Genomic DNA, 27,480 nt, shown 5'->3' with positions numbered 1-27,480 from the left:
TCATTATTTTAGAATGACATCTGCCAATAAATTTCTCAACTGATCACAAGCCTAAACTTTTTTCCCAATCACTCATCACACCGACCACTCAACTGGACCGAATTGGACCCCGGGTCATAATAGTTTCAGCATTATAATTCTCATTGGCCCTCGACCTACTTAATTTCCACAACTTCATCCCACGACCTTCTTTAATAAAATGAATCATTTATAATTTATTTGCATAAGGACTTCTTTGGCTATTGAAATGTTTGTTGGAACTTTCCCACCGATATATAGTCTCATCGATGTCTATTTTTTTGCCGCGAGAGGCTAGGCTACAATACCTCTGAATGCACCTTAATTTCCACATAATAATTTCATAATATAATAAAACTCTACCACATGGTGAAGCGTATGGCTAGTACGCCTCATCACAAGGGGAGGAATGCTACCATACGCCTCACCACATGATTGAGCGCTCTTTCCCGCCCCTAATATCTAAAAGGCATTTTTATCCTTTTTGGTGGCTAAAGGCATGAAAAGGTGTCTAAGTTTAACAACACATATCAATGGAAAAATTGTCAAAATGCCGGAGGTAATAAGTAACATGTAGCAACACTCAAATTTTATCGCTAAACATTATAAATCCATAACCACGCCATTGTTTTTTATGTGGACTTCCCGCTTAAAGAGAAGGATCATATTCTTATAAAGCCCATTTTTTAATCAGTCCTCGAAGGTGACAGCTGATTCCTCCCTCCTCTCTCTGGGCACCTTCATCATCGATACACTAAGTACGAACTCAGGCGTTGATCCTCCCTCCTCCTACTGGTCTCCTTCATCATCCGTACACAAAGTAAGAACTCAGGCGTGTGGAAGTCAAAAAATGGAGGAAATGGACGAAACTGAAGCCGAAACTCAGGTCGATTAACGATGATTTCTTCTTCTTTCACATTTTTTTGTTTCTTATTTTCCGTCATATTGCGAAGAAATTATAACCGAGCTCCCGGGGGAGGAGAAAGTACAAATAAGATTGGAACTGCTCGCAGTAGTTTAATAGTATCTCTCGGTTGGTTTTCTGTTTGTTGATGAATTCTTGGAGTTCTTTGCACGTTCTACTGTTTTCACGTCTAAAAAAAAATTGCAAAAAGGAGAAACTATGGATTCAGAAGCAAGATCATTATGGACAATAAACTGTTTCTGAAATTTAATTGTTTAGTTACTTCAATTATGTTAACAATGTACTGATAAAGGTTTATAAATGCTACTAGTATCTAAAAAAAGTTAGGAGTTCAAGATTTTCTTAAATTTGATAATCCAAAACACGATCATTGCGAATATTAATCTATTTGAAATATAATTGGTTATTCTGCCTTCTATTTTGCTATGATTGTTATCAATAGTAAGAGGGCGAGCCTTGGCGCAACGGTAAACGTTGTTGTCGTGTGACCAAGAGGTCACGGGTTCGAGTCTTAGGAGCGGCCTCTTGCCAAATAAATTGGCAGGGGAAGGCTTGCCCCCAGTACACCATTGTGGTGGGACCCCTCCCCACCCTCGCTCAGCGGGGACGCGTAGTGCGACCGGGCCGCCCTTTTTTTTTGTTATCAATAGTAAAAAAGACAATATATGAATAATATAATTTGAATTTAGTCTCTCATTTTTTTTTTGTGCAATGTATATAGTGCGTTTAACTAATTTCTATTCAGTAGTGGTTGCTGTTTTTTGTTGTTAACTCACTGTAAATATGTGTTATTCATTTTTTGGTAGCTAATAAAGATGTTCTTTCATACTGCCTGTACTTGCAATTTATTTTACTACTGAACTGATTCTTGTAGAGGACTGATGGGCACAGCTTTAATTTCTTGAAATGTTGTGGTTGCCTTTATCATATTCAGTTATGTATGGTTACATGTCCGTTGGTATGCTTTTACTAAGATTGTTAGCTATTTCTAACAATGCACACTCCATTACTATCTCTTAGAAGTTTAGTAGTTAATCATTAGTTTGGATGTGAATGCAGGTTTATATGGCATGCATTCTTCATGGCCATCGGTAAGCATCTTCCTGCAAGACACCTCTTGCTTTCTTCTAAAGTTAATAGACTTATGTTCTAACTAAGTGCCTTTGAATTATAAAGGTTTTACAAATGTTCTAACAAGGTATTTAATTTGTAACCTTGATGGTCAGCTATGAGTGTATTAATAAAGTTGCGTGAATGTTTCAATTTCTAGAAAATTGTATACTATTTCATTGATGTTCTAAAATATGATTTTATAATTTATTGCATGGATGATTGATCTTATTGCATTGTGGGTCCCTGAAATTTTTCACATTCAATACATGTATGGGATGTCCATATATTTAGAAATCTATAACTTGTAGTATGGCGAGATATATTGTTAAGGGTGGAAAAACAAGATCCCAACATAAATCCCAACATAAACAAAGGTTTACAAACAGTTCTTACTACTGAGCAGTAAAACATGAACAACTAACAGATAAATAGTTTGATCTAACAAACAATGGAGGAACAGACATATTTCAATTGAATAGTGTTATAGAATAAGTCAACTAAAGCATGCCTAAGTCAACTAAAGCATTGTTAGAGGCGGCTGTGGGCTTACTATGTCTCCTTGATTGAAGGAGAACCTTCTATATATGTGTGTATTGTTCTTAAGTAAAATATATTCATGTAGGCTCTTAATCTACATGGTATCCCATGTATTCTAGTGTATTACATGGTCTGTTACAAATAGAATAAGTGAGGAAAGGAAAAAGTACCCTTGGGTGTTGCTCTTGGTATTTTATGTTCTCTTTTCATCCCTAAAAATTGATGGAACTAATAGCTACACTCAATTGCAGGATTGGAATTTCTTATTATGATTCCAGCATTCGCCAACTTCATGTGCTTGAAGTTTGGGAAGACGACAGCTTGGATTTTCCCATGATTGATCTAGGTCTGTGCTCCATCTCCATGTCTCTTTGTTAGGAGGGGTGCATTTCTAGCTTCCTGCAGTTCTCTGGTTTGGAATCGCGTTTCTTGATGACTGGATGAATTTTTGATTTAGTAATTTCATCTAGAATTACATTTTGCATTATTGATTCTCTGTTATGTTCTAGTTTCTTAGTTTCGTCTGGGTTTGGTCATTATTTTGATCATAGCTTCTCTTATCTTTTCTGCGTCACACAGTAAAATACCAAGCTAAGCCCCTGATCATCTACACAAGCAGTAAAAGTGAAGAATCTTTCATATCTGCTTTACAACGGAGTGGTATATTGCTCACAGTTTCCCACTTATGTGACATATTTCTGATCTGTGCTCACTCCTTAAAGTAATGCAGACGCTATTACTGAGGCTCCTACAGTCAAACTGGTGAAGAGTTCAATATTCAGCTATGAACAAGCATGGCACAGGTATGAAAGATCTGTTTAATAGATCAGGGCACTTATTTTCTTTCTGTGTAAAACATCCAGTACTTGGGGAAAAGATCACAAAAATAGTCCAAATTGAAGCAAGAACGACTTTGATAATAACAAGAGTGATTTCAGGCCCCACTACCCAGCAATCTAAGTGGCACAGTGTTAGCTTAATCACTCATGTTAAATATTTCAGTTTTGATAGAAACTCCACCATGTATCTCCATCAGCTGCAAGTTACAATGTTTGTGTGTCTGGAGGGAGGTTATACAACAAATTGTCATCATAGTATCGTCTTTTGGGACCCATTGCGCAAAGTCGTAAGAGTAATTTGTGCAAGAGTAATTTTATGTTCTAATTCTTTGTTGCACATAGAAATGATTCTGTAAAGTTTTTACAACTGCTATATTGGTTGTCCACCTTTGCCATTCAGTTCTGTTAATAGCTTTTGCTCGCGGGGCTCTTATCCTTTTGAACTTTCAAAACCTCATGGAAGAAAAATAAATCAAAGCTCCCCACAAGGCCCTTCCAATGCATTTTAAAAATCAGCTACTTGAATCTGCACTATAATGGTTGACACTTTTAATGTTTGCATATTTCATTTTTTTAGGTGACAGTATAATGTGAATATATTACCCATTTGATGCATTTCCTATTTGACTATATTTATCCCTCAAGTTCTCAATCCATCCTTTCTCACATCCAGCTTTTGATTTGGGATTTGCAGACTGATATACCTTCGAGTAACAGGAATGGACGATGGGCTAAACATTAAGGAGAGGGTTTGTTATGTGAGTGCAAATTTAGTTATATTTCAGTTTTTGTGTATTTAATTAAAATTATTTTGGAGGATAGATATTCCCTTCTAATCGAAGTTAGGTTCGCCAAGCATTCTCAATAAGTCAATAATTTATTTGTCTTGCCTATACCATATTGTAGAGTTTTTCTATTGTATTTTATCATCATAGTTTTCTCCAATATCAATACACAACTTATATGGTGATTTTGCCCCTTTTGTTGTGAAATCTTAAGTAATTTATTTACATGGTAGTAAAAAATCCACTTTGGACACTGGATTTTGATACTAATGAATGGAGAGAGTAGTTTGCATAGTTGATTGACGTTACTAGAATTATGGGGAAAATTTATCAATATTTTCCCCCTTTGACTTTCTCAATCTTTTCTACCAACTGGACCTTCTGCCTTCTAGAGGGGAAAATATTTCTTTTCCACAATAGGTAGGGTCTTCTCGTTGAGGATTGTATATTTTTAATTTTTCCCCTGAGTAGAGAGTTTTTTGTCCTCGGTTGGAAGACTTATTCGACATGGCTCTTCCCTTTCATGTTTAGATGCTCTGTTCAAGCCTCTGGAGTTTTTGTTGATGTTCTGTACAACTCGAGTTCTTTTAATTATATGGATGTTTCTCTGTCCTGTTTTGGAGTCAGTCGTTTGAAGTCGTTCGTCATCACTCTTAATTGATTATTTTTCTTGTGGCAGCTGAGTTCCATGATGGAAATAGGAAGCGAAATTCAGGTCCGAGCAAGTGGAGGTCTTCTTGCCATATTAGAGAATGAAAGGATTGTTGACACGCTTGAGCAAAAAGAATGTGGGAATGCATCAATAACAATTGACTCCATCATGGAAATTTCATTGTATCATCTTCTCGAAGGAATTTAATTCTTCAATAATTTTCATATTGATTCTTGGATAAAAACCTTGGAAACAATGTCCCCTTACATTGGAAGCAGAAACAAATTTCTTAAACTTGATGCAGCAGCTCACGAGGCATTGCAGATTTTCCAAATAGATAAACATCCAAGTCACATGGGCATTGGTAGATCAAAAGAAGGGTAAATTTTAGTGTATTCTCCATGGTTTACCCAGAAAAGAACTCTACTGATTTCTTGATGGCAGGTTCTCTGTGTTTGGCATGATGAATAAGGTTTGTGGAAGTATACTTTTTGGTTCATACTTTATAGTGTATTTTATTATCTTTTGTGCAGTGGACTAACTTAACATCATTAACAGTGTGTGACACCAATGGGTCAACGCCTCTTGAGGTAGATGAATTTTGGGACGTGTTGATATATTTTGGCGTTACCTCTTATCACTGGGGCTTGACCAACAGGTTTTCCTCACTTCAGAACTTGGTTCCTGAGGCCCATTCTGGATCTTGAAAGGTTGAATGACCGTCTCAATGCTGTATCCTTCAGTTATTAATATTTAGCTGAATGCATCTTCTTTACCTGTATTAGAACTTGATATGACTACAGAAACCAAACGAAGAAATGGAAAATAAGCTAACCCCGGCATAAAATGATATATCATGCTTGGTTTGGTTGAACAAATAAGATGCACAACATTATGGTACCTACTTGTGAATATTTTGGATGAAGTGATAGCATCAGGGGAATATATTATTTTATTTCAAAGAATCGTGAATCTACTAGAACAAAAAGTTCAAATTCCTTATTGACAGTAAGATATCATTCTTTTTGTGTTCTGAAGAATTAATGGTTTCTCTGCATGAAACACTGAAGTCTATCAAAGACATTCCGCGTCTTCTCAAGGTACTATCACTTCGAATTTTTCATCCTTCTATTCTTATGCTTGGATGGATTTTCTCTTCCAATTTTGCAATTTCTAGATTAGATCTAAGCTATAATTCTGCAGGAAAAATGAATGATTTATAGAAAACAAAATCTCGCATTCACAAACTTCTTTCTTCTCCTCAATTCGATTTGGAAATAGCTGTATGGAACCTACTTTCATGCTAAAAATGATCGATCTGATAGATTTTATCTTGGCCTTTTCCCCTTTTCTCCTCCAGTCGCTGTGTATCAGCTTTATTTTTAGTTCATTTAAGTTTCAGCCCCTTGGATCTTTTTGCCATTCAGTCTATTCTGGGTGAGAAATATGAGTCGGTTCTTGATTCTGATGCTTACCTCACATATTGATATATATAATTGCTCTCGTTGGCCCTCCTTTTTGTATAATTAGATTGGTTGCATTAGTGAACTATTTTCTTGCACCATTTTATCTTCTGCAATTTTAATTAGTTCTCTTTATTTGAAGAAATTCAACTCACCTAGTTCCATGAGTATAACTGGCGATTGGACATCCTTTTTGAAGGTAATCTTACTGACTGAAGCTAATCTCATTTTTCAATATATTTCCTAGTTGACGGGTGCATCATAGTTCCTTATTTGGCAACCTAATGTTATGAATATTAATGGTCACAGGATGATATCCATCACTAACAACGTTTCTGTTCTTTAATTAATGGCTTTCTTAAATTACAGAAATTTATGGTTTCCAGTTATTTTTCTTTAATTAATGGTGTTTTTTGTTATTGGTAAGGTCAAGTTTTCATATGATGTAATCCACATATTATATAGTATAACTATCCTGGCTGCACATTGTTTAATTTATATTTCAAGCTTGACATGGTTTTACAAAAAGGATAGAACAATACATCATTTCCCAGAAAATTTTCTTTAAATTGGTTCAAATATAAGCAAAAACGACCTATAAAAGACCATATGCAGATTAGAAAAGAGAAGTGCATGTTTTGAACATAAAATGAAGAATTAGAGAAGAAATACTCTGTTGTGTTGCGTGGAAAGAAGAGAAGGTAAAAGCTCTCCACCCTTTCCAAGTGTGATTTCTATCTATGCATAGCGGTGCCTAAGGGAATATCAGTTGGAAAAAAGGAAATAAGGCAGCAAGCATCGTTTTTTTTTGTTTGTTTTTTTTTATATAGTAGGGGAAGTAGCTTTTTATTATTTAGTAAGTACCAGTTTCTTTGTCTTAACTACTTGGGGTAATAACGTATACAACTTAGGAAGTAGTGTTTTTATTTCAATTAATCCTCATTAGTTACTTTTCCTAATAGGACTTTTTCCTATTATAATGCCTTTATGTCTCCTATAAGAGGCAACAACATTTTCAATAAAAAGCAATTGTGAATTTTTATTTAAAAACAGAATTAGGGAGAGATAGGGTGATCTCTTACAAATCATCATTGAGTCTTAAAGATAGGTCCCTTGAAAACAGTAAAAACAAGAGAATCAAGAGGATTTTCCTATGAATAGACCTGTGTCGAGATCAGATCCTATTCGCGGCCGATGACAAATTGGTATTAGATACATTTGTCATAGGTGATATTGATCAGTTGATGGCTACGGTTTATGATTGTCAGATAGACCTTTAACTATTAGCTTGAGCTTTTAGTTCAATTGGTTTCATGACATGGTATCAGAGTCTCTTTGATCAAGTGGTCAAAGGTTTGATTCCTGGCAACTCCACTTGTTGATTAAATTGGAGGACATGGTAATATGGGCCTGCATTGTGCACGCTTCAAGCCCAATGGGTATTCGCATGTGGGTGTGTGTTAGATATTAATATAAAGTGGACCTTTAACTATTAACTTGAGCTTTTAGTTCAATTGGTTTTATTACAATGATATATAGCACACAATCTTGGTGCATCCAACAAAGAGATTAATGATGAAATCAAGGAATTCCGAAGTCTCATATGATTCACTTCCTCTAGGAAGGATACAAAAACGAAGGAAGGTCGAATAATGATGGTCGCCTCCTGTTTTGATGAAATCCTCTAGAGGGCAATCAACTCCTGTGCAAGGCTCAACACTCATCCCGAAATTCAGCAGGTTGGATTTTCCTTCCTATAATAGGACAGGGATCTTCTGGGTTATACAGATGTGAGCAATTCTCTATCAACCAACAAACTGAAGAGAAAGAGAAGGTGGTGCTGGCCAAATCCCATATGGCACAAGAGGCACAACTTGGGTTTTACCGATTGGAGCAAGAAGAACTTGGCTCACTTGGAGCCAATTCAAAAATTACTGCATCCTACTATTTGGCCCTCCACTAACTAACGATCCTTTGTGAATTAATTCAAAGCAAACAGGTGTTACAGAGTACTAATGCTGATTTCAGACTCTTTTAGCTAAGGCTACTTCTGTTCGGATAGACCAACAAATTGATATGTTCACAACAGGATTGATGGAGATTCTAAGGATGGATGTGGAGTTTCACATCCTCCTAATTTAGTTACTGCTATGAATTTGGCTCAAGCTTTTGAAAGGAAAATGCAACTAAAAAGGGGGAGTGTTGTTATAGCGCGGCCTCTAGTAGCATGTGGGTAGCTTTGGAACCACCCTTAACTACTCCAATTTCAGCTGCCAACCAACCAAGAACAAAAAACACACGGAAAACAACTCAAAATGGGCACCGTTACATATTAATATGAAGTGGACCTTTAACTATCAGCTTAAACTTTTAGTTCAAAAGGTTCCACGACATGGTATCAGAACCAGGTTGACCAAGTGGTCTATGGTTCGATTCCTGGCAGCTCCATTTGTTGATTTAATTGCAGGACATAGTAATATAGGTCTGTGTTGTGCAGACTTCAAGTTCAGTGCGCATTCACGTGTGGATCTTTAACTATCAGCTTAAGCTTTTAGTTCAATTCAAACGATTCCATGACAGGCACCAAGAGCCGGAAACAATATATGGGGCAGTCGTCCAAGGATGAGATATTTGAACAAGGACATAATTGACTATGTTTTAATTGTGATGAACTCTTTTGCCTTTTGATGGACAAAGTGGACGATGACAGAGATGAATTTCCTGCCTGAGTTCAATCGTGCGGACAGGCTCTTATCTAAGGGGAGGGTAATGCTGTGGAAAAAAGGAAATAAGGCTAGGAGCATTGTTTTTTATTATTATTTATGGAAGTAGCTTGTTAATATTTAGGAGTTAGCTTATGAGGAAGTAAATTTTTTTTTTTTTCATTATTTTAAATACTATTTAAGGCGATGGTGTTCAATGTTTTTTTTACATGTGTTTGTTTAGGAAGTAGTGTTCTGTTTCTTTTTTTTTTTTTTGATAAAGAAGTAGTGTTCTATTTCAGTTACCCTCATTAGTTACTTTCCTAAATAGGACTTTTTCCTATTGTAATGTCTTTTTTTTCTCCTATAAGAGGCAACAACGTTTTCAATAAAAAGCAATCATGATTTTTCAGTCAAAATTCAGAATTAGGGGAGTCAGGGTGATCCTGTACAAATCACCATGAGTCTCAAAGATAGGTCCCTCAAATAACAGGTAAAACAAGAAGAATCAAGTGGGTTTTATTGTGAATAGACCTGTTACGAGAACCTATTTGAGGGTCAAAGCATACTCCCACGAAAATGAGTTTCATTCAGAAGAGATACTCCTTATCTCATGAAAGAGAAGGAAGACATACCAATAACAACAATCAAACGTTAGTTCCTACTAGTTGGTATTGGCTGTGTGGAGAATTCGTTTTCGTTCATTCCTGCACCTTGCAAGATCCTCTTAAGATTAAATAATCCAAATTCCGAAGTCATTTTCAACAATCTTCATCCAAGTTAATAATGGTCTTACTGTACCCTCTTTTTAGCTAAATCAAGTTCTATTCAAGGAGAATAGAAACTAAATAAAAATGAGCATTGCACTTTTTAGGCTTTTTTTTCCGGTTTTTCCACAGACTGATGGACTCTCTGTTTTCAGATCTCACTGTATAGCATGTCTACCGGTATGTACAGTTGAATATTAATGATACAACTGTATATTAATGATAGACAATTGTAATTACTGTTGTAAATTTATTATCTCTGTAATTAGGTGGTAGTTGGGCTCTCCTTAATTAGCCCTCTTAATTAGCTCCTAGAAAGTAGCAATCGAGTTCAAATTTGCTCGCAATCATTTTGTATAAATAGGTTAAACCTTTCAATGAGATGACAGATTTCTTCTCTCTAAGAACTGTATCTAGATTCTCTCTCTCTAAATTTGTCATGGTATCAGAGCCATTTAGGCTATTTTGAATTTTTGGTTTCTTTACCGTGTTTTTCTTTCTTGGGTTATTCAGAAATCTGGTTCTTTGCGATTTTTTGGGTTATTTGTTTTGGTTGGCCATCTTCTTGTATATATCATCAAGATAACACAGTTCGTCGTTTTCAATTGGAACTTGAGATTAACAATTTCAGTCAAGGTAATCTTTCTATTGAGCAGTATTATTCTGGATTTCTTAACCTATGGAGCGAATATTCTGGAATTATTTATGCAAAGGTTCCTAGTGAGGTTCTAGCTAGTCTTCAATCCATTCATGCGTGATCAGTTCTTGATGAAATTGAGACCTGAATTTGAAGTTGCTCGGGTTGGATTGCTAAATAGAAACCTAGTTCCCTCATTATATCTGTGTGTTGGCGAATTATTACGTGAGGGACAGAGATTGGCTACACAAGCTATTATTGGTGCTTATGCTGCCCAAGGAAAGAATCGAGGAAAGGGACAGCTGCAGTGCTACAGTTGCAAGGAGTATGAGCATATTGCTCGTAATTGCAGTAAGAAATTTTGCAATTATTGTAAACAGACCGGGCATATTATAAAGGATTGTTCCACTCGTCCAGAAAACCGTCGAATTAGAGGTTTACAAGTTGTTGTTCCGGGTGATCGTGGAGCTATACCTCCATCACTGCTAACCAATCTACTGTCACTCCAGAGATGGTCCAACAAATGATTTTATCAGCATTTTCTGCTCTAAATTTTCAAGGGCAAGGTAAAAATGTTCTTTCTTGTTGGCTTGTTGATTTTGGCGCATCTAATCACATGACAAGCTCTTCCCATTTTTTACAAAATCTTCGGAAATATACTCGGACACAAAATATACAAGTTGCTAATGGCAATGATCTTCCCATTACCGCTGTTGGTGATATTGGACCTTCTTTTCGCAATGCGTTTGTTTCTCCTGAATTATCTACTAATTTAATTTCAATCGGTCAAATGGTGGATAATAATTGTAACGTGCATTTCTCTCATGATGGTTGTCTTGTGCAAGATCAGGTGTCGGGTAAGGTAATCGCGAGGGGACCTAAAGTGGGCAGATTATTTCCATTGCAATTTTCTATTCCTAGCACTTTATCTTTAGTTTCTCATGTTGTTGAAAGTAAGGCTGAATTTTGGCATAAACGGTTAGGCCACCTGAATAATGTGATACTGAATAATTTGATGCAACGTGGGTTTCTTGGAAATACAACTCAGTCTTCTAGTCATATATTGTCTTTTGATTGTTCTATTTGTAAATTGGGAAAAAGTAAGACATTGTCTTTTCCTGTTTGTGGTAGTCGTGCTACAACTTTTTTAAGTAAAGGCATAGAGCAAGAAGGTTGAGAGGCAAGACTCATCCCAACTAGGTTGGCACCAGCCTCTACCCCCAAACCCCTAAATTTTATTAAATGAAGTGAAAAGAATTACAAATTGCAAAAATAAAAAATGAAAAATTGGACTATAGGTCCAAAACCAAACTTAGCAATATCGCCTATATCAAGTTCTATTGAAGTCATTAAAAACATATTCTGAACAAAACGGTGGATAGCTGTCCCACCACTGTTCCCCCGTATAACTAGCCTCTTTACGTGCAAGACAGTCAGCAATTGAGTGACCCTCTCTAAAAATGTGAGATACACACACCAGTTGGTTATTAATTATAGTTAAACAATGAAGCCAATCAGTCATAAGCTGCCATGGAACCTCTTTGCTGCGACTCTTTAGCAGATTCACTGTTACCAACGAATCCGACTCTATCCAAAGTGGAAACCACTATCGACTCACTGCCATTTTAATTGCGTATATGACTGCTTTTATTTCAGCAAAAATAGCATCACATGTCTCTAATTTCAGTGCACAGCAACCTCTCGGAAAACCTCTCGATTTCCTAAAAATCCCCCCTGCGCCAGATGCTGTAGTTGATTAGGAACCGTCTGTATTTACTTTTGTCCAGCCCTGTGGCGGAGATGCCCAAGTTACGATCTGACAACTTAAGGGAGGAGCAGCCCTTCCCTGAATGCCAAACCGTAACAAAATCTGTGTATCCCTGGCTGAGCCCGTTACCCCATGTTTGAAAAAATCTGCATCCCACACTCCTTTCCATATAAGTCGTAGAGTGAATGAGATATCAACCGATACATCATTGAATATATAGTTATTTCTTACCTTCCAGATTGCCCAAATAGCATGAATCACTGCACTTTGCCATAATGGCTTGACTTGCGAACTGAAATGTAAATCATTAGCCCATTGAAATAATTGAGCAACTGTTTGCGGTGTGCTCAGGTAAGTTAAAAAAGCCTCCTCCAGTGATTTCCAAATTTGGCGCGCAGAAATACACTGTATCAGCAGATGATCCTGTGTCTCTACAGCAGCTCCGCATAGACTGCATCTCAACGCTAGTATCATTCCGCGTTGGCATAACATATCCTCAGCCGCTAACTTACCGTGTAACGCTTTCCAATAAATGAGCGATTGCGATGGAGGAATAAAGTCACCCCATATAAACCTGTACCAGTTATCAGTCTAAAGTCATTATACATAGTGATGTTTGGGGTATTACTCATATACTTTCATATGGGCAGTATAACTACTTCGTAACATTCATCGATGATTATAGCCGCTTTACTTGGATATACTTTTTACATTCCAAAGCTGAGGTTCTAACTTCCTTTCGTGCTTTTGTGGCCTTTGTTGAGGCACAATTTTCAACATGTATCAAAGTTTTACGCTATGACAATGGTGGGGAATATATGTCACATGAGTTTCAAGGTTTTTTTGCAACAAAAAGGTATTGTATCTCAGCGGGCATGTCCTAACACTCCTCAACAAAATGGAGTGGCCGAGCGAAAGAACCGTCACTTGTTAGATATGGTTCGCACATTGCTTTTGCAATCTTCAGTTCCATCTAAATTTTGGGTGGAAGCTTTGTCTGTTGCAGTTTATTTAATTAATCGCCTTCCTTCTCCACAGTTGAATTTTGATTCTCCTTATTATCGCTTATTTGGTATGCAACCTAATTATCCTACACTTTGTACATTTGGTTGTGTGTGTTTTGTTCACTTGCCTTCTCATGAGCGCCACAAGCTTACCGCTCAATCGGTTCGGTGTGCTTTTATGGGTGATAGTACTGCTCATAAAGGGTTTCTATGCTATGATGTTGCTGCCAATCGCATGCGTGTTTCTAGAAATGTAATTTTCTTCGAACATGAGTACTATTTTCAATAATATGTTTCTCCTTCACCCTTTGTTCTTATTCCTCACTTTGATGACATCTCTCGGTCCATTGATCGTTTTAAACCAGGTATGGTCTATCAGCGAAGACAGTCCCCTCCATCCTCACATGTCCTTCCCGAGCCTGATCCACCTTCAACCCCAATGGTTCCTTGACGAAGCACTCGTGTCCGACATCCTCCTACTAGGTATGGTTACTCTGCCACTTTATCTCATACTACAGTTCCAACTTCTTATTCTCAGGCAGCTACACAACCATGTTGGGCTAATGCAATGCAAGAAGAACTTCTGGCTCTTCAAGAGAATCATACATGGGATCTAGTTCCTTGTCCTACTGGTATTAAGCCCATTGGTTCTAGATGGGTGTTTTCTGTTAAGCTCCACTCTGATGGCTCACTTGACAAATATAAAGCACGATTGGTTGCTCTCGGTAATAAGCAAAAATATGGAGTAGATTATGAAGAGACGTTTGCTCCGGTCGCAAAGATGACAACTGTCCGACTTGTTCTTGCTCTTGCTGCTTCAAAAGGATGGCCTTTACGACAAATGGATGTTAAAAATGCCTTTTTACATGGAGATCTTCAAGAAGATGTCTACATGACTCCACCAACCTGGGTTATTTTCTACTCCCTCTTAAGTTGAAAAAGTCTCTATATCGTTTGAAACAGGCCCCTCGAGCTTGGTTCACTAAATTTCGTGATGCTCTTCTTAGTTTCACTTTTGTTCAAAATCAATATGATTCCTCCTTGTTTATGTGCCGAACTTCTCGGGGAATTGTCTTGCTTATTGTTTATGTTGTATTACTGGGAGCGATTCCAAATTGATTTCTCAACTTCAAGAGCGGCTTCACGGTGCATTTCATATGAAAGACTTGGGCCCTGTACACTAGTTTTTAGGACTTGAAGTGTGTTCAGGATGGTCGTTTTTCTAATACGCCTGTGAATGTTAAATATGGTCGTGCTGAGGGTGATTTTCTTTCCGATCCTTCTTTGTATCGACGACTTGTAGGAAGCCTTAACTATCTAACTATTACTCGTCCAGATATTTCATTTGCTTTTCAACAGGTTAGCCAATTCATTTAAGCTCCTAGACATCTTCATTTGGCTGCTGTCCGTCGAATCATTCGTTATTTGCTTGGCAATTCTGCACGAGGCTTGTTCTTTCCAACCAACTCTCCAATTCGCCTTGTTGCTTATAGTGATGCTGATTGGGCCGGGTGTCCTAATACTCGCCGATCCATTACTGGTTGGTGCATGTTTCTTAGTCCTTCATTAATTTCTTGGAAGAGCAAAAAGCAAGATCGTGTATCTAAGTCCTCCACTGAGTCTGAGTATAGAGCTATGTCATCTGCTTGTTCGGAAATTCTTTGGCTTCGCGGACTATTGGCTGAGATTGGCTTCTGTCAAACTGATTCTACACCTCTCCATGCCGATAAGACAAGTGATATTCACATTACAGCTAACCCAGTCTTTCATGAGCGCACAAAGCATATTGAAGTCAATTGTCATTCTATTCGCGAGGCATACAATTCATATGTTATTTCTCTTCCGCACATCTCTACTGAGCACCAAACTGCGGATATATTTACTAAGGCTCTTTCTAGTAGACGACATCAATTTCTTCTTCACAAATTGATGCTTTTGGACCGGCTAGCATCAATTTGAGGGGGATATCAGTGTGTACAGTTGAATATTAATGATACAACTGTAATCACTATTGTAAATTAATTATTTCTGTAATTAGGTGGTAGTTGGGATCTCCTTAATTAGCCCTCTTAATTAGCTCCTAGAAAGTAGCAATCCAGTTCAAATTTGCTAGCAATCATTTTGTATAAATAGGTTAAACCTTTCAATGAGATGACAATTTCTTCTCTCTAAGAACTGTATCTAGATTCTCTCTCTAAATTTGTCAATGTCATCAATATAAAACTATTATTGGGCCTTAACTATTAGCTTAAGCTTTTAGTTCAAACGGTTTTATGACATGGTATCAGATCCTTTTGGACCAAGTGGTCGAGAGTTCGAATCTGGCCACCTCATTAATTGGTGGAATTAAGAACACATGGTGAGACGGTTCCATGACATCGCATATTAATACTAGTTTGATTGACAACTATAACCAATAATGCCAGAACCCTTCCTGAAAGCACAACTGTTCTTTCCCCTCCAAAAGCTAAAAGCATTAGAAAATTGAACCTGAGTGTTGACCAAAGGCATACTTGATGAATATTATACCCACATACATCATATGGTCTATTGTTGTGCGGAATTTATTAGGTCATGGGGTTTCTTCTTCACATCAAAGGTACAGGGTATTTACCAATATGTTCAGGCAACAGGCATAAAAGGAAATTTATTAGCTTTCTAACCATGGTGTGGCATTCATGTCCTTTTTTTTTCTTTTGTAGAGCATTTCTTCACTTTTGCATGTGGAAAAAATATTTGAAGTAGGCATTTCTGAAACTATGCGGGAGCAGGCGAAGTGCTTGAATCTCTACATTATTGAGCTGGTACTGGGTAGTTTCTCAACCTGGCTGTTCTTTGAAAGCTTTGCATTTTTTTTTTATCTATCATTGGTGTTCTCGGAATACAGTATTCTTCATTTTTCTTATCAGGCTTCTTCATGCATTACAACAGAGCTGGCTTATGTCTATGAATTGGTTAGTCTTTGTTACTTGAATATAATGCCAGACTTAACGATGCCTAAGTGAGTGTAATGGATAAAAATACTTCAAAAATTGCACCTTTTTTTATATAAAAGTTATATTCTCTTGATTTTTGGAAGAAAATAGTGTCTGACGAGTTCTTGAGTGTACATGGTACAAAAAGTGCTGTTTGACTATTGATGTTCAAACGTGCAGTAAAATTCTAGTGCTTCTGATTCTTTTGATTTCTACTTTTTCGTTTTTATAAAACAAATGGAAAACCCATTTTTAAGCCCCTGAACTATTTGATTTTGTTTGATTAGGATCTTGAGTCTCTATTGTGTTCTATTGAGTCCTTGAATTGTTATACTAAGTTACATTGAACCCTTAAATTTCTACCAATTCACAGTTATCTGTCAGACTTTTACTTGGGCACATTGAGCCTACAACAACAACAACAAAGCCTTGGTCCCGAAATGATTCGAGGTCGGCTAACATGAACCATCATATAAAACCGTGAAATCAAGTCGTGTCGGCGACATAAATTCTCTCCCTCCACTCCCTCCTATCCACTACCATATTTTCCTCAATCCCCAATAAGCTCATTTCACTCTCGATCAGCCTTTTTCCAAGTTTGCTTAGGTCTTCCCCTACCCCTCACCATTACATCCCTTTGCCACTCTTCAGTTCTCCTAACCGGCGCATCAAGCGCTCTTCGTGTTACATGGCCAAACCACCTTAGTCGGTTTTCCCTCATTTTATTCTCAATAGATGTAACTCCTACTTTTGTCCTAATTATTTAATTACTCACCCGATCCTTTCTCGTATGACCACATATCCATCTCAACATACGCATTCCGCCACCGACATCTTATGAATGTGACAGTGTTTCACTGCCCAACACTTCGTACCATACAACAATGCTGGTCTAATTGTCGTGCGGTAGAATTTTCCCTTCAATCTATTAGGCATGCCGGGGTCACAAAGGAAACCCGTAGCACTCTTCCACTTCGTCCAACCAGATTTAATCCTATGAGGAACATATCCATCTACTTCTCCATTCGTTTGGATAATAGACCCTAAATACCGGAAACAATCCGAGGCCTGGACAACTCTCCCATCCAGGGTGATTGTCCCTGCCTCCCTACTCCTATCGCCGCTAAGCTTACACTCCAAATATTCTGTCTTACTTCGGCTCAACTTAAAGCCTCTAGATTCCAAAGTTTGTCTCCATAGTTCCAACTTCCTCTCCACGCCTTCTTTCGTCTCATCAACCAACACAATATCATCTGCAAACAACATGCACCATGATATACCATCTTGAAGTGAACTCGTTAGTTCATCCATAACGATGGCAAAAAGAAATGGGCTACGTGCGGAACTTTGATGCACTCCAATCGTAATAGGGAACTCTTCAGTCTTCCCAACACTAGTACGTATACTCGTGCACGTTCCTTCATACATGTCCTTTATGATGTCAATATATTTCCGCGAAATGCCTTTCCTTATTAAGGTTCACCAAAGTACTTCCTTTGGTACCTTATCATATGCCTTCTCCAAGTCAATGAAAACCATATGCAAGTCGTAAGAAACTTCAAAAACCTTTCTAACACTGATAATTTCCTGTCCGAGAAGTCGTAAAATGCGTCATAAAATAGAAATTCAATGGTCTGTGTAACTTAAGTTAAAAGTTCTGAGGGCTTAGTTAAATAGAATTGAATAATGGAGGGGGATTTAATAACGATTTTTGTTTAGAATACATTGGAAAAAGTATAGTGAGAGCTTTTGTTTTCTCGTCTTGATCTCACATCGATTCAGATTTATTCCATTTCATCTTTAATGATTTTAATCCATCTAAATCATGTTTTTTCTTGTAGTTCATATCCTTACAATTGATGTTTTATTTTTTTGTAGGTGATCGGTGTTATTGATGTGAATAGAAGTAAAGATAAGGGTTATGGAACGATCGTGAAAGAGGGTTTCTGTGATGAGGTTGCAAGTCATTTTTTTCTTTCAACATAAATGCAGGGTTTCTATTCTCATTTTTGGGTTTCATTTCTGTAAGGATTTGGGGTCTCCTCATCTCACTTTTCCTGAAACCGTCATATTTCATTTCATTGTGTTATGGAACCAATTGAACTAAAAGGTTAAGCTGATAGTTAAAGGCCCAATTCATATTAATATCTGACGCACCCCGCACGTGAATGGCCACTGGGCTTGAAGCGTGTACAACACAGGCCCGTATTACCATGTCCTGCAATTAGTTCAACAAATGGGGTTCCCAGAATCGAACCCTTGATCACTTGGTCAAAGAGGCTCTGATACCATGTCTGATAGTTAAAAAGCCCAATTCATATTACTATCTGACACATTGCATTAGATTTTCATTTATTACTGGTACTTTCTCAAACCATAGATCTGAGTTTGGGGGTGATGTTTCATTTCTTGCCATCCAATATAGTTGGATGAACTGCGGCAAATCTATGAGGGTCTGCCACACTTTCTGCAAGAGGTACTTGCTTTGTAAATTAATTATACACCAAATATTGTAACTGAAACTCTGTTCTGAAAGACCTTTGTTTGCAGGTTTCCTCAGCGGAGCTTGTACAACTTCCACAATTGAGTAACGCAAAGCTTGCCCCTTGTATCATATATATACATCAAATAGGTCTGTGTGATGCTGCTAATATAATTCAAGAACTTGGGACAGTAAATTTAGGATCTTACCTGGAAGGTTTTTTTTTTCCCTTCTGTGCGGACTTTTTTTTTCTTTAAATCAGATTATCAGACTCAGTTTTTTAATATTAGCAAAACTACCACTGCAAGTCTTTAAGAGATTTTCCTTTATATGAAAGACAATGTAACAAACTTACAAACATAATGGATACTAAAAGTGAAAGAAATACAAGTAGAGGTTTTGGTCATTTTTTTATTAGATGTATTTTTGTTTTAATTTAGTATTAACGTATTAGTATTTAAAATGCTTTTCGTGCAATGTGACTTGTGAATTCTATTTTTCTATTTTGGTTAGAAGGTGGTGTTGCTGAGTCAAGATGAGTTATGACTTATATGTTCCATGTGCCTCTTACTATAGTGCGTCTATGAATAGAAACATACATCTCTATCTCTATTTTTTTTTCTCCCTAGAAATGGGTAGAATTTTGATTTCAAAACAAGGATGTACTTTTCTTGTTAATGCGTTGTTCCCTTTGTCCAATTTAACTTTCTTCTTTTTCTCTATAAGTGTATGTTTTATGATGTCACCATCTTTACTATAGTTTCTTTTTCTCCTTTTCCCAATATCCATGTTTCTTTATTTGTTCCTATGCAGGATATTTGCTATGCATTTTTGAAGAAAACCTTGATGAAACCTTGTTGGATGAGCTTCAGGGATTTGAGTTTGTGGTAATTTGATGCTTGCCTGTAATTTTGTTGGAAATTCTACAGTAAATGTGAATTTTGCATCTATTATTGAAGAGATCATCTCAATTGTAGTTCTCTGATGCTGATGGAGATACCAAAAGATTCTTTTATCGTAACGAAAAGACAAGAGAATTGGATGACCTTCTTGGAGACATTTATCATAAGATTCTAGGTATCTAATCTGAAACAATCTTCTATTAAATCTTTCTCAAGTAAAGAGCTTAATTGCTTGAAATGTTGTATGACTAAGAAATGTGAATGGTATGGTGTCTGATATTATATGAAAGTTTAGATACTATTATAGTTATAAATCCATAGTGAGTAGTAAACTCTCTAGCCTGTGGTAGACTTTCTTCTGATAACTAAGAACAATAAACGCGAGTTTGGTTTCAGAATAATGTAAATTTGAATGTTGTTTTTGAAGATATGGAGAGGGCAATTATTCGAGACTTGGTGTCACATATTCTTCTATTTTCAGCATTTATGCTTACAGCTGTGAAATTTGTGGCTGAACTTGATTGGTAAGACGATTTTAACCGAGTTGTATCTTCTCACCCTCACATCTCCCTTACTTTGCAGTTTGCATGATGGAATTGATTATCGGACTTCCTTTCTTTTCCTTATTGGTTATTTGTTTTTACATTATTGACTATTAATATGTGGATGTTGTTATTTAGCCTTTTGTCATTGGCGCTAGTTGCTCATCAGAACAATTATGTCAGGCCCATTTTGACTGAAGAAACATTGCTTAACATACAGAATGGAAGGTGAATATGTGTATTTTATTTTGGGCTATAATTTTTGTTGGAAGAATGCCTTGACAGAGTTGCGTATGGCAAATGATTTTATTGATATATAGTCTCAACATTTTGCAGACACATTTTGCAGGAACTGACGGTTGACACGTTTATTCCTAATGATACAAAGATTGTTGATGATGGTAAGTTGATTCTGGTTGAAGCTCACCAAATCTCACTTTACAACATGTTATCAAGCCTATAGCTATCTTTGGCATGTGGGCCATCTTGCTGAACTTCTGAGGTTGTGTTGCATCAGGAAGGATCCACATCATCACTGGTCCTAATTATTCAGGGAAGAGTATATACATAAAACAGGCAAGTAATTATATCCATTTAGTTTGAGTCTGCTTGCTTGTTGTAATGCTTATGCAAACAATGGCAGTTGTATGCCATGCTTGCGTCATGCTATATAAAAATTGGTGACATACGTGGATAACCAATCCTTTGAATTCGTTGCTGTAATATGTTTTAAATGATACATATTAATCTCAGAAATTCTGTTACAAGCAGAAGATAGATTCTGGCTTCTATTCATTATGCAGAAACATATGATTAAACCAAACTCTCTCCTAATAGTTATATGGTGTGTCTATCTGTCTGCTAAATATGTTACTATATCTTAAAAGTGTAAGCATAGATAAATCAGTTCCAAGTTATGTAACCAAGAACATGTCTGTTTACCATTTCAATTTCGTTGCATTGTAATACCCCCCTCCTTTCTGAAAAGGTAGGCAATTTTCAGTCTTTACGTGGTTTAAGAAAGTATAGCTAAGATAGTTGAAAGACAGATGTTTACACATAATTTTCCTATTACCCTTATTGAACTTGCTAATATGGGTGGATGAGCATTAAATTATTACAATTTCCGATGAAATTTGTATTGGATTGGTAGAATATTTATTATTTCATGCTAATTTGATGTACCTTTTTTTATTACTAATACATAATAAATAAGGGTTACATTAGGGAGATTAGAAAAGAATAGCAAATTTTAATATGTCTATAAGTTGGGATGCACTACATGGTTAATGGTCTATCAATCGCTGATGGAGGGAGTAATAGATGAAAATATATAATAGTTCTGTCTGCACGTTGAACTCAACCTGTGGCTGTGTTGTCAATACTTTTGCTAGTTCTCTTAAATCGGTTCAACTAGAAATGGATGTTTTATACTGTTCTTGTGGTGTATCATTTCATTATAATTTTTTTTCTCAATTTTGGTTTTCCAGGTGGCTTTGATTGTTTTCCTTTCCCACATAGGAAGTTTTGTACCAGCAGATGCTGCCACTGTGGGATTGACTGATAGGTTGTCCATACCTTCATTTTTCCCGTACCTTTCAAAGATGGACTTTTATATATAGTTGCTGACTCTTGTTCTGTTGTAACAGAATATTCTGTGCAATGGGAAGCAAACTTATGACTGCAGAACAATCTACATTTATGATTGATCTGCATCAAGTAGGAATGATGCTAAGGTATATTTTGAAAGAGCTGTGTTAAAAAGGTCCTGCTAGTCCTGAGTTAAAGAGGTTTTTGCTTATGAGAAATATCTCAAGATGTACATTGACCTTTTTTAATCTATCATAGAGAATCTTCTCTTTTACTTGCTAAATCCATTTAATTTCATTGAAAAATTTGTGTGAAATTCTTTAATAACTAAATGTGCGTAATATTTCAAAAAAAAAAAAAAAACTAAATGTGCGTAAAGCATCTTTGAATCCCCTAGTTCATGTTTCTGTATGATTTGGTTGACAAATTTTCAGGCAGGCAACTCCACGATCTTTATGTTTACTAGATGAATTTGGTAAAGGAACACTTACAGAAGGTTAGTTTCTTCCACATAGCTTCACACATCTTGGTTATTCTAAATCCATGCATTTACTCTGTTTCTTCCTTTTGCTTTAATTCTATTATAAATTATTAATCACAATTTTTGAATCCAGATGGTGTTGGCCTGCTTGGTGGTGCAGTAAATCACTTTGTTGAATGTGATGATCCTCCAAAGGTTTGATATTCTTCTCTAACTGATACGGTAACAGCACACATACACTTGTGAGGCTTTCTTATGAGCCTATATTTTATCAATGCACATGATAGATAAACATGATGGCTACGTTGTTATCTTCTCTTTTGTTGGTCATTGCCTTTATATAATATGAAGGACTTCCAGCCACATTAATAAGAGTATATCATGGTGTTTGTGAAATTAATTGCATTAGTTTCTAAGACTGAATTTCAACTGACCATGTTCCTCTTGCTTTGTCGGTTGTGTATTTTTCCTCTCTATTGTATGCTAGTGTTTCCCAGGCTTCTTTGTGATTACAACACTGTATCATTGTGCTAAATATTTCTATTTCTAGTGGCTGATTTTTTTTTCTCTCAGTTCCATCCTTCTGGTTCTCCACTTATGTTGGAGTTCATTCACGAAGTAATGCACCCAAGTGTGATCATACTTTGATCAACAATGGTGTAATGTCATCTCTGCAAATGCAAATTGGAGAACAGAGAATAATATTAGGAATACAGGCATAGATGAGTCCAGTGACCTTTCTGCTTAACATTCTTGATTATGCATGCAGGTTTTGGTGTGCACTCATTTGACCGAGTTATTTAGTGAGAGTTGCTTGCCAAAGGTATGCCTTCTTGTAGAGATGCAATCCAATTTGGTCTAGCTTCCACAGATTTCAATACTTTTAAAGTTGATATGTCAAGTTCTGAACCAATTTCAGTCAGAGAGCGTAAAATTTTACTCCATGAGTGTGTTGAGGCCTGATGAAGACACTACCAATCTTGAGGACATTGTATTTCTATATCGGTATATTTTCTCAAGCCTGTATTCATATTGATTTAAATTCAGTTATAATAGGCATTTGGTTACATTATTTGTGATTGTGACCAAGAATCGGAATCACAATGATTGATGGCAGTACGGAATGAGAATCATATTCCCCATTGATTATCAATCATCCCATTCCCTTCCCTCTTATTTTACTAGATTTTTATATTTTGTCAATTAATTTAAATTTATATCTTACAATTATTTTTTAAAGTATCTAATTATTTATATAATATATATATTTTTTTATCATTTTATTCATATATTATTTATTTATTTAAATTTGGCAAAAAACATGATTAAGCCCCTGAACTTTACATGTTTTAAGGATCAAGTCCCTGATCAATTATTTTTCCACATTGAGCCATTGGTCATTGATTCTATTATGGATTCGGTCCTTATTTAACTTTTCCGTTGAGTTTGGACGGCATGCATCGTTAGGGCGATTCGGCCTATTGATGTGGATAAATAAAATGAAGAGTTTATTGACTAGGATAGATAGAGAGTAAAAAGTAAAAAGAAATTACAGAAATCAATTCTGAGTAGGTTCTTCCAAACTCGATCTTCTCCTCTTCCATTTCGCGATTTTCAGCATTAGAATCACCAAATCAATCTTCTCCCCTAATACGAGAATCAATTTCTAGCAGGTTCTTCCAAGATCGATTTTCGGCTTAAAAGAACCTAGTGGAATCAATTTCTGTAATTTCTTTTTACTTTTTACGTTCTCTCCATTAGTCAAGAAAGTTATTTTTTTATTTGTCACACGGAAGTGAAAATGTCCATGTCAACAGGCCGAATCCCTCAAAGGCTCGTCTCGTGTTGCCCAAACTCGATGGAAATCTTAAATAAGGGCCAAATTTATAACAGAATCAATGATCAAGGGTTCAACGTGGAAAAATAATTGATCAAGGGAAGTAGTTTGGTGGGCCTTAATAAGGAAAGACATTTCGTGGAAATATATTGACATCATAAAGGACATGTATGAGGGAGGGTGCATGAGTGTACGTAGTAGTGTTGAGAAGACTGAAGAGATCCCTGTTACGATTGAAGTGCATCAAGGTTCCGCACTTAGCCCATTTCTTTTTGCCATCGTTATGGATGAATTAACGAGTTCACTTCAAGATAGTATATCATGGTGCATGTTGTTTGCAGATGATATTGTGTTGGTTGATGAGACGAAAGAAGGCGTGGAGTGGAAGTTGGAACTATGGAGACAAACTTTGGAATCTAGAGGCTTTAAGTTGAGCCGAAGTAAGACGGAATAGTTTAGCTGCGATAGGAGTAGGGAGGCAGGGACAATCACCCTGGATGGGAGGGTTATCCAGGGCTCGGATTGTTTCCGTTATTTAGGGTTTAATATTCAAACGGATGGAGAAGTGGATGGAGATGTTGCTCATAGGATTAAATCTGGTTGGTCGAAGTGGAAGAATGCTATGGGTTTCCTTTGTGACCTCCGCATGCCTAATATATTGAAGGGAAAATTCTACTGCACGGCAATTAAACCTCCATTGTTATATGGTACAGAGTGTTGGGCAGTGAAACATTGGCACATTCATAAGATGTCGGCGACGGATGATGCGTTGAGATGGATGTGTGGTCATACGAGAAAGGATCAGGTGAGTAATGAAATAATTAGAACAAAAGTAGGGGTTACATCTATTGAGAATAAAATGAGGGAAATCCGACTAAGGTGGTTTGGCCATGTAAGACGAAGAGCGCTTGATGCGCCGGTTAGGAGGACTGGAGAGTGGAAAATGGATGCAATGGTGAGGGGTAGGGGAAGACTTAAGCAAACTTAGAAGAGGGTGATTGAGAGTGATATGAGTTTATTGAGGATTGAGGAAAATATGGTAGTGGATAGGACGAAGTGAAGGGAGAAAATTTATATCGCTGACACGACTTGATTTCACGGTTTCGTACGATAGTTCATGTTAGCCGATCCCGAATCATTTCGGGACGAAGGCTTTATTATTGTTGTATGTTATTATTGTTTTTGTATTATTCATTATGAAATTCTAATATAAAATTTAGGTAGAGGCTATGCTTACTTTGTTTTTGACAAAGTAAGCCTTACTTTGTTTTTTTTTACATTGGATGATTTCCATCATCCAATGGTAAAAAAAACAAATCCAATGGTGAAAATACACAAAGTAAGACTTACTTTATCAAAAACAAAGTAAGCATAGAAGACACCTAAAATTTATTCTTGATTATGAAATTAAAATATCTTATAATCAATCTGATCCGATTCTAAATCATATTTTGATTCCATTTCCGATTCGGACTTTTCCATAATCTTGGATGTTGAAGGCCATATATTATAATTGGCATGCTGGACACTCAAATACAATTTTTTTTTTTGTCCACATTTAAGTGTGTCAGTAGACAGCAACATGTGGTTTTTAATGTTAACATTTCTAGTAGACAGATAAAATCTAAATCAATTCTAGTCGCTGACTTGCACTGTATTATTGGAGATCGTGGGTCCTTTGATTATCCAAATAATGTTGATGGTTAACCTGCCTTGACTTTGATTCTGATAGTACTTTGCTTTTGTTGAATGGTTATGCTACTAATAAATATGCGTTTTCTTGGCAGGTTAGTTCCTGGACACACTCTCCTCAGTTATGGTGAGTCTGTGCATTTCTATATACATATTGACATACTGAATAATATCAGGGTTATATCTTTGGAATTTTCCCTAGCCAAGTCACGTGTTATTTTTTTTGGCTTGCAGGACTTAATTGTGCACTTCTTGCTGGTAAATTATCGACTCATTATTTTATTTGGGGATTATGGAGTTTAGATGCATTTATCTGTACTGATATCTGATTTTTGTTCCATGAATGTAATTAGTGGAAATAATAATACAATTTAAACATTAATTAAAATCTAGATGCATTTATCTAATTGATATATGAATTTTGTTCCATGAAGATAATTAATGGAAATATAGTACAATTTAAACATTAAAATCTTCAGTTTGGTGGCAGGACTGTCTACCTTCTTTTGTTGTGGCTGTACATGGACGGTCAGCCCGTATAGTTTTCCTTATTTATACAGGCTTGTAACTGTATATGACATTTGAGACTGGTTTTGGTTTTAATTCCAATTTTCTGATTGACAAACCAAATTAATGATAATGTAGGAGTACCTGAAGAAGTTATTAAGAGAGCTGCAGATGTACTGGATACTGTTGGAAATAACAAAAATGTTGAGCGACTATGTAATGAGAACATATCAGGCCAAGATGAGAAATTCAAGGTTTTTGTTTCAGAACCCAAATTTTAACACTCACTCACATTGACGAAAATATAATTTTGCTCTGAGATATATTATGTACGGACTTGGTTGCAGGATGCGGTTGACAAGATGTTGGCCTTTGATGCTCATAAGGGCGATCTCAGCCTCTTCTTCCAAGATATCTTTCTTTCTTGATCTGCGGTGCATTAAAGCTCTTGTTCCCCTGCCTATATATGTACGTTTGTGCAGTGCTTCTAAAAAGTAATATGTATTCTACACGCTACAGGTATCTTTTATTTTGAACTTCATCATTCTCTTGAAAGTTTCTAACATTTTCTGTAAGGAAAAAACATTTTGAGATCGCTGATCTTTCTGGTTTTTGTTGATTAAGCAATAGATCTTTTGCTGACAGCTAAGAATAATTTTATCCCAACGTCAAATATTGTATTACCTCCGTTTCATATTACATGTCTTTTTAAAGATTCTTTTTTAGCCTAATACATCACCAGCTCCCTGAACTTGTCCAAAATAGTAGATTGGCTCCCTGAATTTTGCAAATGTCTCACCAGCTCCCTAAACTTGCTTATTTCGTATCACCAGCTCCCTAAACTTGTCCATAAAAGTAGATTAACTCCCTAAACTTTGCAAGTGTTTCACCAACTCCATAAACTTGTTTATTCTGTAACAACTAAATACAAAAATTTATTAAACCTAAATTCTAAAAATACGTAACATCTATTCGAGAGGTAATTTTTTCGCTTCTCCTACCTTCCAACCTATTATAAGAGTAAGTGTTGCAGGTTTGAGAGATTGAATGAATGGGGATTGAGAGTTAGTATTATGATTTTTATATTTAGTTGTTACAGAATAAGCAAGTTTGGGGAGTTGGTGAGACACTTGCAAAGTTCAGGGAGCTAATCTATTTTTATGGACAAGTTTAGGGAGCTGGTAATACGAAACAATCAAGTTTAGGGAGCTGGTAAGACACTTGTAAAGTTCAGGGGGCCAATCTACTATTTTGGACAAGTT

The 27,480-nt window shown here is 36.4% G+C and overlaps 1 protein-coding gene across 13 annotated transcripts; it reads left to right on the top strand.

Moving 5' to 3' along the window:
• Window positions 1-594: 594 nt before the first annotated feature.
• On the top strand, window positions 595-26,862 carry LOC136219096 (DNA mismatch repair protein MSH5). 13 transcript variants are annotated; one of them, XM_066006331.1, is made up of 34 exons: window positions 601-904; window positions 2,003-2,034; window positions 2,845-2,939; window positions 3,173-3,253; window positions 3,324-3,396; window positions 4,127-4,190; window positions 4,897-5,051; window positions 5,148-5,249; window positions 5,314-5,341; window positions 5,428-5,459; window positions 5,544-5,601; window positions 5,883-5,969; window positions 6,475-6,531; window positions 15,913-16,014; window positions 16,120-16,164; window positions 18,064-18,141; window positions 18,611-18,661; window positions 18,736-18,883; window positions 19,481-19,554; window positions 19,645-19,744; window positions 19,997-20,093; window positions 20,295-20,339; window positions 20,448-20,512; window positions 20,629-20,687; window positions 21,602-21,678; window positions 21,761-21,847; window positions 22,136-22,197; window positions 22,316-22,377; window positions 22,952-23,005; window positions 23,102-23,187; window positions 25,807-25,838; window positions 25,946-25,969; window positions 26,357-26,472; window positions 26,566-26,862. In XM_066006331.1, the coding sequence occupies exons 1-34, from the start codon at window positions 869-871 to the stop codon at window positions 26,644-26,646; spliced, it is 2,445 nt and encodes an 814-aa protein (XP_065862403.1). In that variant the 5' UTR covers window positions 601-868; the 3' UTR covers window positions 26,647-26,862. The 13 variants fall into 13 exon arrangements, 12 of the variants coding, with proteins under 12 accessions (XP_065862403.1, XP_065862405.1, XP_065862402.1 ...); XM_066006329.1 differs by having other exon boundaries at window positions 603-904; window positions 20,250-20,339; XM_066006334.1 differs by having other exon boundaries at window positions 605-904; window positions 18,736-18,817; window positions 20,250-20,339.
• Window positions 26,863-27,480: the final 618 nt, after the last annotated feature.

Source organism: Euphorbia lathyris, chromosome 2 (genome assembly GCF_963576675.1).
Source record: "Euphorbia lathyris chromosome 2, ddEupLath1.1, whole genome shotgun sequence".
Classification (NCBI taxonomy): domain Eukaryota; kingdom Viridiplantae; phylum Streptophyta; class Magnoliopsida; order Malpighiales; family Euphorbiaceae; genus Euphorbia; species Euphorbia lathyris.
Note: the sequence above shows the minus strand (reverse complement) of the source record. Positions and strands in the feature narration are given on the sequence as shown.